This window comes from Cynoglossus semilaevis, chromosome 10 (genome assembly GCF_000523025.1).
Source record: "Cynoglossus semilaevis isolate Cse_v1.0 chromosome 10, Cse_v1.0, whole genome shotgun sequence".
Lineage (NCBI taxonomy): Eukaryota > Metazoa > Chordata > Actinopteri > Pleuronectiformes > Cynoglossidae > Cynoglossus > Cynoglossus semilaevis.
In genome coordinates, this window is record NC_024316.1 from 16,959,804 (window position 1) to 16,980,040 (window position 20,237).

Genomic DNA, 20,237 nt, shown 5'->3' on the forward strand with positions numbered 1-20,237 from the left:
ACATACATATATACATACATACATACATACATACACATACATATATACATACAGTACATATATACATATATACAGTATATGGAATTTATAATACTGTATTCACATTTGGCAAAATCATACAAAATTGTATGTGCAACATGTACCAAATTATACACATATATAAACATATATACTGTGTATTTACACAAACTAAAATTACTGAAGAGTTAGTAAAATAAAGTAAAAAGAATCACAGTGTCAGACATTGAACTTTTGTGACCCTTCTTTCTCGAATGAGATCCATGTAAAAATTGAACAAATTGCCTCAATTTAACAGACCACAGAGAGCAGGAACATACAGCCTTCTGGATCATTGTGTTCTCTCCAGAACCTCAAGGTTGCCTTGATTAAAAGACAGACAACAGCCTAACAGATGGCAGGTTTTGTCCTGCATTTACAACACTGTTTTGTGCTGCTGACCAATCAGCAGCCTCCAGTTACTGTACATGTCAACAAGAATGTGTACTGGAATTTACCAATGGGAATCAACAAGGATGTGTACTGGAATTTACCAATGGGAACACATCACAATAGTAATAATAATAAATGACGGTTGCAATGGCGTTTTTTCCCCCCACATATAACAATAGTTGCAGAAAAAGTCATGTGAATTTCTTTTTTTTTTTCTTTTTTCTACCCACTTTTTTGTTGGAGTTTTTAGACCTAAAAGATGATTCATCAAGAATCTTTCAATTATTCTAAGAACTTTATAAATATCTTGTTTTTGAACTTTCGAAATAAATCACCATTTCCTGTCGCTGTTCCTTCCAGTCCATGCAGAGCAAAAGATAAGAGGAAACAACAATTCATCTGCTTTAGGGAGCCCTTTGTTTAAATCAGTCTGTGTTTAGATAAGAATGTCCTGACATGGACATCTAAGAAAACACTACTTTCCTCTATCAACTGCCTAATGTTGTCTCTCAGTTATCTGATCACGAGGTCCTTCACGTTGTCTGGTGTTGTGTTTTCTTGCATAAAGAACAGTGATGAACAAAAATGAAAGTGACGAACGGAGATTGGGTGCGTAAATCTAAGGTAAAACCTGTGGCGACGGAGATCAGAAACTGCTGTTTCAACGACAGTAAACATGTCATCGATAAAATGAAATGTTTTGTGGGTAATTATTACCTGTTGTCTAAATAATGACAAGTCTTGGGACATGGTCAACAACCGGTGACAACCAGGTTCCATTAGCACAGCACATTAATGACTTCCTGTTTTTAAACCCTGCAATAGTGACAGGTGCTTTCAACACCTTGGAACTTGGTATAAACTAGCACCTTAAACAACACACATTCAACTTGAGGACAATCATAAAGTCATCAAACAAAGAACAACACACTTCAAAACTTAAGGAAACATTATTGATTCTCTACGAAATCAAATGCAAATGACAGTATTTATTGAGCTTAAAGAAAACCATCCAAACATTCACATTTTATACTGTATTATAAACACATCTATTCCCAGTAATGTTCCCGATCATCTGTCCTCCTCGTCGCTCATGCCTTTCCCTTCCACACTGTCAACTTATACATAAAAACACTGACAAAACATTAAAATTCTACAGTCATCAGCTGATCTAAATTCAACCCACGCCCTTTTCCACAGATCCATTTTAAGTCTTATCACCAAGCACTGTACACTATGACCTTATCAGGAATTCAAGGTCTGCCAGGTGACAAAGTGACCCCGTGCTACGTCCTCTGATAAAATCATGTCTGCCTCTCTGGATCCTGCTGACACAAACTCTGACTGCATCTCATATCAGCGTGTCCCTGCTGCGCTAACCAAAAGCAGCTGATGTGAAAGGCCTCGAACACAGACCTACTGCTTCCTGCTACCTCACAAGTCTGGAGCTAACAGCACAGCTAGGAACTACTTTGGTTCCATTAGTAAATTTAGGTCGGCCATTTGGACCACTCTGATGGTGTTCCCCAGGGCTGAGTCGACGCATCATTACTGTTCATTAGTTACATTCTACGCTTAGTCATATAATCTATCACGATGGCCTCGATTTTCTTACTACGACGCAGACAACGCAACTCTGTTCCTTAAACAAGTATACTGACAAAGTCCTATCTAGTTTGGCTTTAAACTTTCTCAAATATGAAGTCCTTTTTACTGCATAATGATGAAGTGCTACTAAAATCGGAACAAACTCTGACACAGTTAAAGATCCCGTCATGTCTCTGGTCTGCTAGCAAATTTACTGCTGTTTTTTGGTCAAATTAAGCATCAAGTTTTTAAATATACCAATACTCCAACAATGGAAATACTCTAATTTTACTCTGTAGTACAGTACCAATTACATAAGACTGTCACCTGTGTATACTTCAATAGCAAGAATTAAAAAAAAAAGATGTTCATTTAGATACAAATTTCAAGATCATCGACAAATATCATTAAATTATGTCAACAATTTGTTCTTTCAAGAACTTAACCAGACCAAAAAAATTGAATATTTTATTTTGAAAATCCCATTCCCTCCTCATGTTGGTTTATATACATTAACATCACATTAAGTTGCTCAGCTCAACCCTCTCTCCAAATCTATGGCTTGCTTTCAAACTTTTCCATTGTAATCAATAACAATGAAACTGAAACACATTTTACTTTGTGTTCACCCTATATGAATGCATGAATAAACAGACCCCAGATCAGTTCTTTTATTCAGGCGAATAATGTACTCCTTCATCGTCAGCTTGTGTTTTTCTGCTTGACTTATCCAGCGAGGCTCTGATTAATCACAAGAATAAAGCATTCATTGAAACCATGCTCGCTGCTTAACACGTTTACCAAGCAATAGGAGGACGAAGGGCATGATTAATATACACCTGTCATATCCCATTACATTAAATCTGAAAAATGACTGACTCTGTCTTGTCCTGTCTTCCATTCAGCCCCCAACACTCAATCACAGTCGCTGCTCTTGATTGATAAACGTGCTGTGGCATCCGACTCTGAAATCTCGCAAATCCGATCCTAGGGTTGTACGTATGTACAACAATTAAGTGATAATTGTAATCTATAGTTATAATAAAGTATTTAAAAAATAATAGTGGATTTCTGCAGGATCCCATGGAGGGCTGCAATGGCTTTTAGTAGAAATGAAAAGCTCATTCAACCAGGAGTCATTCAATCCAATCCCTACGTCTAATCTGTGATCGATACAGTATAATAAGAGCTGCAGCTCATTTGAGATTTAATGGAAAGACATTTAGAGAGCGGCAACTACAAGAAATGGCACATAATTATCAGTTAATGTGCACAATTCAATGCCAGTCTTTAAATAAATTGAATGATAATAAAAAAAAAAGAAAAAGAAATCGGGCAATCATGTCTCATGAAAGGCTATAATTTACTTGGTTTTATGCACAGTAATCATTCTGTCATTCCAACATTTTTAACTGATGGTGCAGCAGCTCCTCTAATATGAATGTTATTATATTGTCTCTGATATAAAATGGTACAGCCTTGATTGCGTGTCACGATTGCCTGTGAAAAAACACTGATATACTGTAGGTGCATGAAAGTTTAACCAACAAACAAGTCTAAACAGAATTAATTTTTTTTTCTTTAGATCATGAGCGGATCGGGAAAGATTCCTCCTACGAGCAGGAGGGAAAAGTGCAGTTTGTCATCGACGCCGTCTACGCCATGGCTCACGCTCTACACAACATGCACAAGGATCTCTGTCCTGGGAAAGTCGGGCTTTGCCCCAAGATGGACTCCATCAACGGCACGCTGCTGCTCAAGTACATTCGCTACGTCAACTTTACAGGTGCGTGCGGCTGCACAGCAGATCACAATCGACACATTTGGAGTTCTGTCCGTGGAGGTGATTTGTCAAACAGTCGACAGGAAAACATCACAAATGTTTGTTTTCTTCTATCTGTAGCAATAGTGACTGAATGCCCTCACGCGGAGGCTTTGAAAGAACACGACTGTCTCGGTTTATCAGTACTCTGAGTGTACTGAACGATTACTTTGATGCAGTATAGGATACTCTGTAGATCTGTAGGAGGGCTGACAATCAGCAGCAAACTGCTGTGGCTTTATAAGAACGAGACTTTGTGAGATTCTGTGCCTTATCCAAACTGAACTGCCCACGCAAAACACTTTCTGTTAAATGTTTACTGGATCTTCACTGTACGACGTTCACAAATGAGGACAGAAAAAGAACAGGTTCACGGTGCCTTTATATATTAGTGAAGAAACTACACAGAAGGTACACTGATTGTAAATTAGGGGGATGTGCATGAAGTCATCTCATAATAACAAGTGATCATTAAGAAAATGCTTCTTTTTTTTTTTGGTAAGTATAATTGTTAATCAAGTAGAACGACGACTCCTGGGAATCAGACCAGTAAAAAAAATCAGAAAACCAGTTCTCGATTCCCCGTCTTTACAAATGGAGTCGTCAAATGACCAGCGTTTACAAATGTTTTGTGCCGGTTTGGAAGCCATGGCAAGACTCTTAAATCTGGTTGAGTAAAGTAGTTACAATAATTTCCTATAATTTCTTGTCAGAGACGTGGAAGGTCAGAGAGCTCAAACAATCAAGGGAAATGTAAGGACAGCGACCGACACAGGCTTGAACCTGCTCCACTCTCAGAGATGATGTTTGAGTCGTACGACAGTCAGAGAGCAGGGTCTGTGGGTCAGGGACCGTCAAACTACAGCAAGTGAATGATGGGAGTCGTTTTATAGCCAATGAGAAATATATGAAACTAGAAAAACGGTTACTGTTCCTGCCCTGGAGCCGAGGAAAACAAATAAAGGTTAAACCCTTGGTGGGTTTGTGTGGAGCTGTATGTCCTCTCCACTGTCCAAAACCATGCAGGATTAGGTTAATTAGAGACTGGACGTTCGTTTTCTCTTTTGGATGCGTGTCAGAAAGAACACTTTCTATCGTGGAGTACAACGCTCCAGTTTAGTTGTTCTGGTGGAACATTTTTTAGTTTTTATTTTTATCTCCCAGGACTGTCAAAGGTAACAGGGTAATGACCAATTAATGCAGATGAACTCCACTATGTTTTTGACATGCAATCAAACCGCCTGTGATTTCACCGTGGGTGGAATCAGGAAGCATTCATGTGATTAAGACACAGTGTGTAAATGGCAGAAACATGAACGGGAAAAATAATCTTTTATCGTATCTGTGGCAAATCTAGCTTCAAACCAAAGCTACAACAAGAAGTGATTCTTTACTGTGCACTACACGGTTATGTTTTTATTGTTTTTTTACACATTCCACAAATACTAATATCTATTTATTTAATACTAATATATATATATATTTAATATTATATATTATTGTTATTTTATCATTTTAAATAATAATAATCATCATTATTATTATATCTATAAGCAATTAAATAAATTATTTTCCAATGATTCTACATTAAAATATTGAATTACCTTAAACCAAACTGCTTCCCCCTGCAGGGGAGAAGACATAATGTTCCCAAAAAAAAACAAAAAAACATTGAAACCCAGAAGTTTTGCTCTACACAGAATCAATACAATCTAAACTTCAGTGAAATTAAATGATAATACATGAAGTCAAAGAGACGGGGGCACGGCTGCTCTGTGTGACACTGAGGGTCATGAACTCCACCGCCTCCAGCTGTGAGCTATTTGTTTCATTTTCGTGACGTCTTTCTGTCGGTTATTTTTGCTCAAGCCTCAGTTTTAAAGCCTGTCAGCAGTGGAGATATTCAGGTTACAACTGGGATGGCTAAAAGAACAAATCAATAATACATATTACTGGAACAGTCCTGCTTCTAAGAGTCCTTGGACTCGAAGGGATGTAGAATCTAAAAGGTTTGGAGGAAAACTGTAGGACATGTGACGTGATCCCAGGTTATTCCTGGAATTGTCCGTCGTCTGCCGTGCTGACCGAAGGAAAGACGAAACCCAAACATTACAGATATTGTATGTGAAACTCTCAGTAATGCGTTGTATTAAGGCAACAATCTTATAGTATGGACAGGGTTCATGAAGAAAGGACATAAAGAAGAATCCAGAAGTCATCTAAGCTCCCAGAGTTTAATATTCTTTTTTTTAAAATAGCATTTGATGCAAGAAGACAATAAATGTCAAAAGCTATAAATCATACAGTAGGCCCTATGGGCTGCACAGAGGTACTGCAGGGAGTTTGTAAAATATTTTGACCAATAGAGAAAACGCCTGATGAGCTGAATAAAATCACAATCAATATAAGAAACTTTAATCTCTGAATTTTTTTTCGTACGCTCAAGAGACTTTTTCTTTAATGTCTTCCTGGAACATTAGAAGTGGAAACCACATCATTGTGTTCAATTTCTTGAGTTGCTGAGGTGGCAAAAAAAAAAAAGAAAATCTTCATAATTACAAGATTTCCTGTGGTTGTCCAAGACTTGCCCTCTAGATAAAGCAATGAGACGGAGCTGGGGCAATTATCTCCGTTGGGGTTTTGATCAGACCTCTCTCTGTCTTTAATAAAATACGTCATATTCCACAAGGAACACACAGGTCAAAAGACCAATCAATGCAGCTACTGGGACCTTAACAAAATCAAAAAGCCAATGAACAATTACTTTAGTGCAAACACTGGGAAAAGTGGTTAGCTGGCTTGCCTTACTAAAAAAAAAGGCCACATTTTTTGGTTCAATTCCAGCAGTGTATCAGGACTTGGTTCAATTCCAGCAATGTATCAGGACTGGCAGGACTCGCCCTCCGTTTCATCTCACCACATCACAAACCAAACGTCCAACACTACTACTGTGTCCCTCCGTGTTGATATCAGACCTTTTAACAGAACGTCCCCTCTCTCTCTTATAGGAATTGCTGGCACACCGGTGGTCTTTAACGTCAACGGAGACGCTCCCGGCCGCTACGAAATCTACCAGTACCAGATCGCAAATAACACAGCAGAGTACAAAATCATAGGACACTGGACAGATCAGCTTCACTTGGATGTAAGTGGTTTTGATGACTGTTGTTTTGTGCTGTGTTACAGGTCAAAACAATAAACCAAAAAAAAAAAAAAACATTTGGCATTCAGACAAAGGCATTTGGGGTTCTCCTAAAAATGATATAATGCTCTTGGAATTGAAGGCCTAAATCTGTGCCTTCACCAACAACTAGTGCTGACCATCGGTTCTGCAGGAACGAAGCGAAATGAAGGAATGTTTATCACAATTACTCCAAACATCTGATCAAGTCCACCCTCCATCAATGAGGAGTTAACTGACACAGAGGCAAATGTTTTGTTTTATGTGGATTTATTTCCCATTAACTGAGCCAAAGCAGTCATTTTACTTCCATTACATGTGACATTTACAGGAACTCTATTATTATAGGGGGTGGGGGGGCATTCACCTTCTCATAACTTCTCACTGGTATCAGAGATAACTGGTAATGTATCTTGCTTATGCTGTGTTTGATAGGGTCACAGCTGACAGAGTAATACCACTAATAAATCCTCCCTTCTGGTTCTGCTTTTGTAAACACACAGGCTGACGGATGCTGCAGCGCTCACGATTGTAATGGAGTGTTTCCCCCCCCCACACACACACACACAGGATACATGTATTAGCACAGTTGTATTTAAATGAGGGACGCAACTTTATGTGTTCATCTCATATTGATGAAGTTTCACGTATTTGCATCAAAACTGCTTCGGTGTGAATGTTCAACTATTGGAGGATGGATGAGGACGTAACCGTCTACGTGACACCAGGGTGTTTGTTTTGTTTGTTTTTTTTTTATTGTAGATATTGCAGGCCTAGCGTTAGTTTATTGAGAGCATTAAGGTTCGGAGTTACTGCCGCACAGAACTCCACGTACATTATTAAGAAAAAGGTTTATAATGATAACAAATCATTCAAATGTTTGAAAAAAAAAATTACCTGCTTCATTTCTCTTCACGCTCGATGTCCCTTATTAAGATCTTAGAAAAATGTGTAATGCAGTACAAGAACACAGTACTGTAGTGTTGAAACAGCAGCTTCAAGACCTTATATTATCACAGGAGGAAAACAATGCAACTTTGTTGGATTGTTGGACTCTATTACATAGCACAGTTTTTAAAACTGTTAGAAATATATCACAGGAGGAAAACAATGCAATTACATAGCACAGTTTTTAAAACTGTTCTTACTCACGAAAGAAGGAATGTGTTTTGCCAACGAAATAAAAACAAATCTATGAACTCGTATTACTGGAACGAACTGAAGAGAAAAATCAAAGTATCCAAAATAGTTGAGGAGGAGGAGGCTGAACTGTCTTTCACCTTTTTTCCAAGAGACTTTTTCCCCTTTCATATCAGACAGGACTTTAACTGACATATTTTACTCTCCCTCCTCAGATCCCTGATATGCAGTGGCCGGGAGGAACACAAGACACCCCTTCCTCTATCTGCAGCCAACCCTGTCGACCCGGACAGCGCAAAAAGACGGTGAAGGGGATTCCATGCTGCTGGCACTGCGAGAACTGTGACGGTTACCAGTACCAGGCGGACACTCACACCTGTAAGATGTGTCGCTTCGACCTGCGGCCTAATGACAACCACACTGGATGCGTTCCAATTCCCATTGTCAAACTGGAGTGGAGTTCCCCGTGGGCCGTCATCCCCGTCCTCATCGCCGTCCTGGGCATCATGGCTACAGTGTTTGTTGTTGCTACGTTCATACGCTACAATGACACGCCCATCGTTAAGGCGTCGGGTCGAGAGCTGAGCTACGTGTTGCTGACAGGAATTTTCCTCTGCTACGCTACGACATTCCTCATGATCTCCACCCCTGACGTGGTTGTATGCTCGCTCAGAAGGATTTTCCTGGGCCTGGGAATGAGTATCAGTTATGCAGCGCTGCTCACAAAGACAAATCGGATCTTTAGGATTTTTGAGCAGGGCAAGATGTCCGTCAGCGGCCCCCGGTTCATCTCCCCTGCGTCCCAGCTGGTCATCACATTCAGCCTGATATCAGTGCAGCTCCTCGGAGTGTGCATCTGGTTTGGGGTCGACCCATCACAGGCCATCATCGACTACCAGGACCAGCGAACCTCCAATCCTGACATGGCCCGAGGGGTCCTGAAGTGTGATATTTCAGACCTGTCCCTGATCTGCCTGCTGGGTTACAGCATGCTGCTGATGGTAACCTGCACGGTTTATGCTATCAAGACCAGAGGTGTTCCCGAGACATTCAACGAAGCCAAGCCCATCGGCTTCACCATGTACACCACCTGCATCGTGTGGCTGGCTTTCATCCCCATCTTCTTTGGAACTTCACAGTCAGCGGAAAAGGTAAATACTGGTTCTGGAATATTGTAATAACTGCTTTCTCAAAAACTAACTAGTTAGCTGATCATGAGGCCTTGGGAGTTGAACCGAATATATTCACCCACCTTCAGTTCTTAGACAAGGCCAAGAAGAAGGTTGTGACCAGGAGCCAAAGAAATGATTTTTAAATGTCTACTCTTCTGACTAAATCAGTTATTGGAGGATTATTCATTTTAACGTTGAGTGCTAAAAGGACATCATTATGTGTGGATCAAAATTTGATAGAGAGATTGTCAAAGAGTAAAATCACAGAAACTGATGAACTGATTAATTAAACTGATTTTATCATTATTTTACAAATAATCATAACATATTTTATGACATATCAAATTATTTTTTGCTAATTCACAAATGAATAATCATGAAATCACTTAAACTCCAAATTTTTTTTTTTTTTGGACATATTGCTGAAATAAATAAACTGAGTATCTGGTGACAAAGAATTGCAAATCCAAATTGCAAGTGAATGTAATCACACACAGGACCAGAGACTGGATGACTAATGACAAAAGAAGCAATCAGCTGCACATGAACCCTTTAACGGCTCCACTCAATAAGGTTGCTGTTCTCTGCCTCGCGCCCTCGCTGCACCGTTGTAGCAAATTGGCAATCATATCTGCGTGTCGCAGAAAATTTATGTCACCAGGGCCGATAGGTGGACAAAGGTCTTGGCTCCCCGCGTTGAGTGACTCCTCTCTGTACTCCAGAGGAGCAGCAATATTGTTCCGCAGTCACCCCGGGCCAGGTGTAATCTTCTCAGGAGATTACAGCTTACAGCACACACACACACCCCCCCCCCCCCCCCCCCCCATCTCTCGTCGAAAAACGTGTGTGTGTGTGTATGTTGACTGCTTGCAGTATAAAGGAATGCAACTTTTATTTTGTCAGGTTGGTTTATTCAAAGGGGGTCTTTATCACAGCAGGGGGGTTTAATCTATTTATGACTTGGAATAATTATGACAAAGAATAAAAAGAGTTTCTGATTTCACAGAACTTCAGTATTTGATGTTTAAAAACAGCAGTGGGGGGGGCGGGGGGCGCAGGTTCACAGCTTCTGTTCTTCAGTAACTCAGGTTTTCTCCAACAGCCCAGTTATTCATTCACGTTAAATCAGACCAGCGTCTTATAAGGCCCACTGGCCCCGTCTGGAACTATGGTCTATGTCTGACCAACACGCCGAACATTGGTCTGTCCAACCCTTTGAATGGGAGCTCCTATGGTTCTTTGTCTCTAAACTATAATGGACTAGTGACGTGTGAATGTGTCTCCAATAACCCTATAAAATCAAGCGGCCAGGAAACGGAAGAAATTAGTTTCCCACCGTGATATCTGAAAAATTGCATGCTAATTACGTCACAGCATGAGTGTTCAAAACTGTTCCATTTCTTCAGAGTTTTAGTCTTTCTTTATTCTCTCGAGGTTTTTTTTTTAATCTATATCATTCCTTCGTCCACCCAACTGCAAACTAAGTCATTTATAATAATATTAATTCATATCAATTCCAGAATGTAATTTGATCACATTTAAAATAAGTTGACAGCCCTTCTTTTTTTTTTTTTTTACATCACCTCAGTTATACAAGCCATTTTTTCAAAAAGTTCAAGTGTTGTAAGATGTTTTTAAAGAATAGAAAAATAACATGGCACAAACGTCTTCATCCGTCTACAGTTCATGTTCTTTAACGGTTAAAGACACTGTTCTCTCCCAGGCCAAAAAAAAACAAAAAAAAACATGAAGAATGTCAGTCAAACCGTTTGAAAAACCTTGACCGTGTTTGTACCGTGTGCTGCTCACTCCATGTTCACCAGCATCAAAACGGCCTCAGCAATCTAAGACCAACAGCTGTTCATGACAAAGTCCTTTGAAACCAGAGAAGGAGACAGACAACGCTTTTAATGCTTTACTCCAGAAGTAAAAACCTTTGACTGACATCATGGGTTTTTTTTCTGTCTGTATCCATGTGTAGAGTTTCAGTGACAAATGTGACGTACCCGTCACAATTCTCACCCCTGCTGAGTGCTGACTCACCACATTCCCCACATCATCAAATCAGAAATGGGCTGCTGTGTTTGAGTAAAGGTTTAAAAAAAAAATAAAAAACAGAAATCATGGGCAGACATCATGCTTCATGACGGCAGTGTTACCTGTGGTCGTATGCAGTATCTGTTACCCAGCTGTGAGCTGCATCTGTCGGTGGCTTCTGAGATATGCTATCTACAACCTCAGGGGGGAGACACTGATATTAAAAACACATATATTACCATTAGGCGGATAAGGAGTGGATCCATTAGTGTCCATCATAAGATTAGCACAGCAAGTGCGAAAGCATCGTAGATTATTATATATCATACTTTCGTAGCCCGGAAACAAAGATGGATTTCATCAATTAGCATGTTTTGTTTCTCAACTTGACTGAACGCCATCCAGATACTAATCTGTTTCATCTTCTCTGTTCCGTTCACAGATGTACATCCAGACAACAACCCTGACCATCTCTGTAAGCCTGAGTGCGTCCGTCTCTCTGGGACTGCTCTACATGCCCAAGGTTTACGTGGTTCTTTTCCGTCCGGAGCAGAACATGCCCAAACGCAAGCGCAGCCTGAAGGCTGTCGTCACTGCAGCCACCATGCCCAACAAGTTCAACCCCAAAGGTGGCCTGAGGCCCAACGGGGAGGCCAAGTCCGAACTCTGTGAAAGTCTCGAAACACAAGGTTGGTTTGGCGCTTGACAAAAAGGTGATGACGATGATGAGAAAATGATTTGAACCAGGAGCTCAATCGGGCTGACGCTTTCAGAGAACGTCTTTATTTGAGCATAATTAAATAATTTTAGATGACAACTAAATTGATGGCAAAATGGTTTTTGCACTTCAGCAGTTCAGGAGATTGGCAGCTTTTGTAGTTGCGTATCACAAAGGCATCTTGAAACTGCAGACTCACTTTTCAAAAATAAAAATTGTGGAAACCTCTAAGAACTACTGCTGACCTACATAGACTTGGTACATCCAATTCAGTTAGTTACCCCTTAGTTCCCAAAATAACACTGAAACAGTTTTCTATTGTCTGAACAGAGTGCAGTGTGGCAGTGCTTTAGTTCATCTCTCCCAAAATCACCAAGAGTAAAATCTTGGGAAAACATTTCTACTGGTTTCTTAAAAAAAACCCAACCAAAAAAAAACCAAAAGAAACTTCCTGTTGATAATTCATGATAATTACTTGAACACAATTCCATGCCTAAGATATTTTAGAAATCTTACAAATCAGAAACCTACTGTTATTATGCTGCAATTAGCAAGACTTCAAACATGATGTTGTTCCAGAAAGAACAATCTTTATCAGTCTTTCGCAGTACATTTTCCATAATCTTAACTTAAAGAAGTAGTACTGCAAACGTACCATTTTCTCTCTCTCTTAATCTTCTGGACTTCCTGTTCAACTGGAGAAGGTTAAAAAACACCAGACTAGAACAGCTAGAGTTCAGACTGGATCAATTTCACTTCGAGAACACAACATGATGTAGACTTAAAATCACTCCAGTGCGTAAAACCGAGGTGGATCTCACCAAACCAAAACGCTTTGTAAAGCATTATCCGACAAGATCCGACTTACTTTGTTGGTTACGCATCAGCCCCCGTCCTGCGCACTAGCCCATATCAAAACATGTGCTGTCACACTGATGTAACTGCTGCACGACATGACAGCTGGTAATATCTTTGGAAGAGGTGTAAAACAAAAGAAAAAAAAAGAACAACAGTCTTTTCAAAAACACTAAATGGTTATTGTAAAAAATAACTGTATAAATATTTATTATATATATACATATAGATACGTACATATATAATAAATATTTATTTTATAACATTGCAGTTAAGCACCTGATTTTATGTAAAAAAAAAGGAATCATCTCTCACTCACTCCCGTTTGCTGGTGTAACACTCCAGTTAAGCAGGGCTTGTTATTTCACTTTCGCCTTTTTTTTTTTTTTTAGCTGCTGATTCTCACCTCTGGGTTTGAACTGTGACTCTAACACATGTTTTCTGTGCTTGTGTGTCAGACTGTGTTGAGGCAGGGGAGCCCTGTGAGGGACTTTAGATTCTCAGGTAACCTGGTTAGACCTGTTTCTTATATGTGACCACTCCACTGTGCTGCAGCACCATGCCTGCCCAGACCGCGCACATCACACCCACGCAGGCCTCGCACTGTAACACACGCTCACTCTCAAACCCATGCCTGACAATAAACACTGACTGACGTAAATAGAACCCGTGTGTGTGTGTGTGTGTGTGTGTGTGAGAGAGACACTGTAAAATGGCCAATCAGTGCGGTGAAGCCTATTAACGTGGGGAGATGACACCACTCGTCTTGAGTGCAGGAGGCAAGTGATAGCCATGTGTCCTCTGTAATTTGTTACCCTGTTGACAAAAGGAGGAATATGTGGTAATGGGACAACAACAACAATAAGAGAAGCCCAGAAAAAGACAGATGGGTCTGCCAGCTCCAATTCTTTCTGGACCATCTATTCTTTATCTGGGCCCCGCAGCGCATAAATATTCAAATAAGGTTCATTTATCAATGCTTCCCTTGGAAGAGATGCTCTGGATGAAATGGCGAGAATACAGTCACACAGCCCAACATGGCACTGACAAATACACAAAAACATATACCCATATTACACAGCTCTCCCAGCACAGCACGCTCCCCCCGACTCTGGCTGTCATTTGATTAGATTCATCCCTTCTGACATATTCAATCAGCCAAGGCTGCCGTGGCCTGATTGGCAGATTGCTTGTGTGATTACTTCGACAGAGCATGCTAGCTAAGGACAATAAAAATGTAGGAAAAAAAAAAAAAAAGACAAACCAGAACATGCTGACACTTGCACACAAACGAGTCCAGATAAGCATGACTGCACAGGACCACGCACAGGTACAACACCACGGTTACAGGACCTGCACTTTGGTCATATTACGTTCCTTGTAGGTTGTTTTTTTTTTTTACAGCCTGTTTTATTATACATTCAGTGAAGGAAAGAAAAAAAAATCAGATTACCACATTTCATTGAATAAAGCTGTTTAAAGGCCAAACTCCATTGTTAAGATCAATGGCTTTTTTCAACATGTGTTCAACAAACAGCACTAGAACAAGAATAGGCCCACATAAAAGTCACTGGTATATAATTTATATATATATATAAAAATCAGAATATCCAGTAAGTGGTGGCCTTACTCCTATGGAACACGGTAACGAGCCACGTTATCAAAGGTTGACAACGATGCTCAGCACAAACCAAAGGTTAGCTCAATAACTGGCTGCTGCGGCTGCATGCACACGCTTGGTGCACAGAGAAATGTCACTGGTTGCATGTTGATAAACACCTGCATATGAATGAATATTACTGCATTAGTAACAGCAATCAGCTGTGACTCAGGATCTTCAGCATCATTTGAATTGCATTTAAATGATGCAACATTTAAAAAATATATATATACTGTATATTTCCTGCTTCTGTAATGAAACATTTAACCCAGGTAAATATTCAACACATGCAGTACTTCACTACAAGAAAGTATTCAGTAATTGGTAACTTTTGAAGCTCCAGTGTGAAACAAACAGAGGACTGGCTAAAAAAAAAAAAAAAACCCGAAGTACGAGCAGCTCCATCAACATCAGATCTAAAAAAAACAACTAAAGGGTTTGAAAAGAAGTCCAAGCAGTCATATATAAATATATAAAATATATATTTATATGTCCATATATTTATATGCGTCCATATATTTATATACAGTATTGTATGGGCACAAGCACTTATTGAAAGGGAAAAAATATTTATACCATAAAACTGGAGTTTATATGTTAGAGACAGAGACATTTTGGGAATGGAACCATTTTTACCTAGATACCTTCAAAGTTTTTTGCCCTAAAATGTGTTTCACATTCACAAAAATAACATCAGTAAAACCTAACTTGAATGTAGGTTACACTGTGCTGCTGAGGAAAAGTTGAAGTATTTTCAGCTGCTGCACAGTTACAGTTCTCTGTTGTACGTTTTAACCTTTTCCTTCACGCTCCGTTCTCCCTCACAGTGCTGGCCTCCAAGCAGACCTACATCAGCTACAGCAACCATGCCATCTGAGACAGTGGACGGGACGGAAGGACGGAAGGACGGAAGGAAGTGAAGACTACCTGAGGAGAACTCACCTGATACTTTGGGAAAACGGAGAAAAGAAAAAAAAAAAACACCGAAAGACTTAAAAGCTTCTACAGAAGGTTGGGGGGTTGGGAGGAGGTGGAGAGACGGGAATTTATCGTTGTAAAAAAAAAAAATTAAAAAAAAATCGAAAGGATGTCATATTTTTCTAGAGTATAAGGTATATGGTGGAAATGCCAAACTTGGGGAAAAGTGCGTGTCGTCGGAAGGAGCTGGGAGATATCGGGAGATCGGACGGTTGATTTTCCTCTCCCCTTCCTCCGAAAGACACAAATAAGTGTTGAACAGTGAGGATTCCAGATGCAGACTGGATGAGCCTCACAGAGTCTACAGTGTCTTTCTGAAATGTATAGCACATGTTGTCAGTTCTCTCCGAGGCTGATTTATTTTTCACATTTCAACCAAAAAAAAAAAAAAGAAAAAAAAGTGGGAAATAAGTGTTCGCTTTTCCTCTTCTCCAAATGCAGTTTACAAGGTCAAGCAGTATAAAATCTATTGATTATTTTTAGCAACTGGTATTACTGGAGTATAAAGCTGCAGTACTCCCCAGACTGTACATGCCTTATTAAAGTACCATCAGTATTTCCACATAACTAACAACATCTAAATCGCCCCCAGCAGGTGGCGACGCCAGGTTTTTGTTTTAATTCCAGTTTCGTGTTTACGTTTAGTTTCGTGACAATACGCCAACGTTTTTTTTCCCAAATCTAGTGTACAGTCCCCAAGCATGTTCGTGGGAGCACCATGTGTACCGTGCCGTGTTGTCAACGTCTATGGAATGCAACGATTGTCATGGTTGTCATTCACAGTGAAAATGTCATTTTGAACCACAAACCACCCGTGTTTTAATTAAAACACGACAGGAGCCAAACACCCTTTAAATGTCCTAAAAAAAAAAAACTACACACTTAAAACATGCCAGATCTTTTGCTCTTTTATACTTCACACACACTGATGCTGTTTCAGTTTAACAAACGTAATTACTCATTAAGAAATGCAACATATTACCCAAACAGGGGGTGCCAAAAATCTAATCATCCAAGGTTTCTATTTACCCCCCGTGTGTTTCCGTGTTAACTTGATGCTGAGCTCAGTAAAAATCTGACTACGAAAAGGAAAAACCCGACAAATCAGTCTCTTGTCATAGAAGATTCATTCTTGAAAACCAGGCAATTGATTTTCTGCTTTGTTAGGAACAACTTTCCAGGGTGAGACCAGTGTTTTGTGCCACAGTAGTTGCAGTGTTTTCTGTGTTTTCTGTTTTTTTGTTTTTTTTTGCCGGGGTGTTCCCCCACTGTTAGGAGAATATTGACACTGCTGCAAAAATGAAAGTTCTGTTCATTACTTTGGGTGCAGAATTACCCTCATGCGGCTGCTCAGCTTGACGACCAATTTAAGAGATGTTGCGAGGACAGCTCTATCAAAACGCGAGGAACAGCTACAGTAATTCCATGTCACGGCGAACTCAGCACGATTGTTGTGTCTTTTTGTTAAACTCTGCAGTCTGTCCATTTGTCTTCGTCTTTTTCTCCTACCCAAAAATAAGTCCAATCTATATTTAAAAGTGTGCATCGAATCAAGTATCGAATTAAATCATAAAATCCGAAGCTTGAATCAGACTAATTTAACTATTACTTATTTGATTTAATGACTACGTAGCAGACTCGCGATGATGTCATAAACCTCCACAGAGATCACGAGAGCCGAACCACATTAGACAAAGACATTAAGGCTAGTTTAGTGCTACTGACGGTTCGACCCCCGAGACATGTCTGGTGTCTCTCAGTGACAGCTGTCAGGTAAAAAGATGATGCTGCTTTTTTTTTTTTTTTTTTCCAATTCCAGAAGTCACTCAGTAAAGGCAGGACAGTCGGTCAGACCACCGCAGGGCCTCACATACAGACCATAATAACCATTCACTCTCACTGTCGTCTGATGTAAATGTTTTCAACGCTGCGGTGACAGTTAACCTCTGGGTGAGAAAATATCGACAGTATGCTGCGTAGCCTCACCGTGACAGTAGCATAACTTCATCTAGACATTATTAGGACTTTTCAAACTGGTGAGGCCTTTAAGTCAATGCTATGATACCATGACAAGTAGAATACCAAGACAACCTGAATATTGTCAACCAAAGGCAATGGAACATACAAGGAACAAAGAAAACCTCAGACAGCAATGTCCTTGAGGTCTATTTAATCTTTTTTTATTATTATTATTTATCTCAAAAATATACTTTTCTCTACATTAGCCAAGTTTGCTGAGGAAAATGTGGCATCAGATATAAGGTTCTGCAGGCCATGTTCTAAGCAGGAATCGGAAGCTATGATTTAGAAAGTGTCAGCAAATGAGTTATGGCTAAGGTTAAAATGTTAAAGGTTAAAACGCTACAGAAGTGTCTCTTCATCCGGTGCCAAGCTTATGTTCCTGTAAAATAACAAGCACCAGTCTAAATCGAGGACCATCCTAAGTGTTTTTTTTTTTTTTTTCAGAAGTGTCTTTTCATATTCGTTCCTGTTCCCAGTTGTCTAGAAATATCTGGCATAAACTCTGGAAAGTTTGCCATTTAATGTTCAGCAATGCAAAAATCTATATGTCGCATGTCTCAAAACCAGACCAAGTCGGAGAGGAACGCCAAACGGCCAGAAGGAAAAACTACTGCGGTTTTTAAATATTACATTTTTGGGTTCAATAAATGTTTCTCAGCTTCAACTAAAGTCTACAATGTTGCCGCAAATGTTTTTTTCATAATTTAATAAAAGTATTGTTTGTGGGCTTGTTTGTATTTGTGAACATGACTTACGGCTTATATGGCACAAACCATTTTGTTTTTCTAAAAAAATTAAAATAAAATAAGTAAAAACACTTTGTCTGTGTTCCAAAATAGAACATGTTAGTGATGACTGAAATTAAATGGCAAGTTTTTGTGTGTAATTAAAATGGATTGATCATGTCTGCTTTATGTACTGAATTATTTAAAAAAAAAAAAATTAACAAGAGACAGAGAGAAAAATAAATACAGTGCCTGGATATTTATGAATTATCTATAGAAAAAGTGTAAAGCATGTTCATTTTTATACAAAATATTTCTAATAAAAAGATTGTTTTGGTAAAAAAAAAAAAAAGTGGCGTTTGTCATCATTCAATAAAATCGGCAAAATTCTTATTCACCACAATACATGGAAAACAGACACTGGTTTTGGGGGGTATTTTTTAAAGGTGAGCAAAAGGTTAAAAGAAAAGAAAGCCAAACACACGATGCTAAGTCAAAATGTTAATATCTTCTCCATTTAGGCACAAACACTTTTCATCAAATCATTTCTTCTTCTGCACCAGGTCACAAACGTCATCTCTAAGTCTTGAAATCTAGTTAAATTCTTAAGTTCTTTATCTTTCAGAGTAAAAAAAAAACTCATTAAATTTAATAAAACAAGACACAGGTCAACACATCACCAGATATACTGATAAAAACCAGTCAAACTCAATAAATTAAATAAAACAAGACACAGGTCAACACTTCACCAGATATACTGATAAAAACCAGTCAAGGCTTTTGGAACCGGCTGAGAGACGCATTTTAACAAGTTTTTTAATCACTAAAATCTGTCTTTCATCTTGTTGTCTCGTTAGCTTCCAAATAACACTGTATAAAATTTAAAAAAAACACAGTGATAAAATGACCAGGATCATTCAGCAGAAATGTTAAAAACCCATCGAACCCTTTCTGTCCAGATGGTCTTTGCAGTGAGTCTGAGGAGCTGGAGCAGCAGGGAGGATCAGAACGGCCTCCTCTGACACTGTTCTGTCTATCTAAAGTACACACTGTTGTTAACTACACACTGTTGTTAAGTACACACTGTTGTTTTGCCAAATGTAAAGTGCAACACTTTCACTTAGGGCTAATGATGGAACAGCAACAGCTATGGAGCAGGTGAGTTTCACTGGATCTGAGTCTGATTTAGAGTCAAGCATTAGTCCATCAACCTTAGTAGAAAGTGTGATATTTTTCTCACTTCATTCAAGAGTGGCTGAGCAGGTAGCCATCCACACTGACCCTCCATCAAACCACATATAAATAACACAACATGTCATTTTGCCCACGTGGTAATGATTTAGGAGCAGTCATTTTAATCATCTCTAACTTTTAATCATCTCTAACTTAATAATACAACTGTATAACAGTTTACAGCACTGTATATCCTGCATATAAATATATATTCATATATATATGAATAGATAACTAGATGCATATCTTAAAGATACATCAGATCAGTTAACATGCAGGTGAATTTGACTAATGGTTGCAGAGTCAAATATGAAAATAGTTTGCACTGCTCAACCCCTGAAGTAGAAGCATTAAAAAAAACAAAAAACATTTTCATTATTATTTATTCATGCAGGGTGTGGTGAGGTTAAGGTAAAAAGAAAGTAGAGGTAATACAGATCCAGTTTTCTATTTTATTTTATAACCCTAAACATTGGGACGATGTGCAAACTTTATACAGAAAAGCACTGGGAATTGGTAGAGGAACAACAAATTGTGACCTCGATTTTTCTCTTTTTTTTTTGTGATGTTGCCAGTATAATTTTATTGATTATGTGTTAAGTAAAGTAGATATATATTCTCTATATATTTTTTCTATATTATATATATATATATATA

General features: G+C 39.0%; 1 protein-coding gene across 2 annotated transcripts in view; it reads left to right on the forward strand.

Moving 5' to 3' along the window:
• LOC103385318 (metabotropic glutamate receptor 4-like) overlaps nt 1-17,938 on the forward strand; it is a 149,825-nt gene extending 131,887 nt beyond the window's left edge. For both annotated transcript variants that reach the window (XM_008319174.3, XM_025059679.1), the window contains 5 exons: nt 3,623-3,823; nt 6,868-7,004; nt 8,396-9,331; nt 11,832-12,078; nt 15,450-17,938. In XM_008319174.3, coding sequence (XP_008317396.1) covers nt 3,623-3,823; nt 6,868-7,004; nt 8,396-9,331; nt 11,832-12,078; nt 15,450-15,499 — 1,571 coding nt within the window. In that variant the 3' untranslated portion in view covers nt 15,500-17,938. The remainder of the gene's footprint in view (nt 1-3,622; nt 3,824-6,867; nt 7,005-8,395; nt 9,332-11,831; nt 12,079-15,449) is intronic.
• The last annotated feature ends 2,299 nt before the right edge of the window (nt 17,939-20,237 follow it).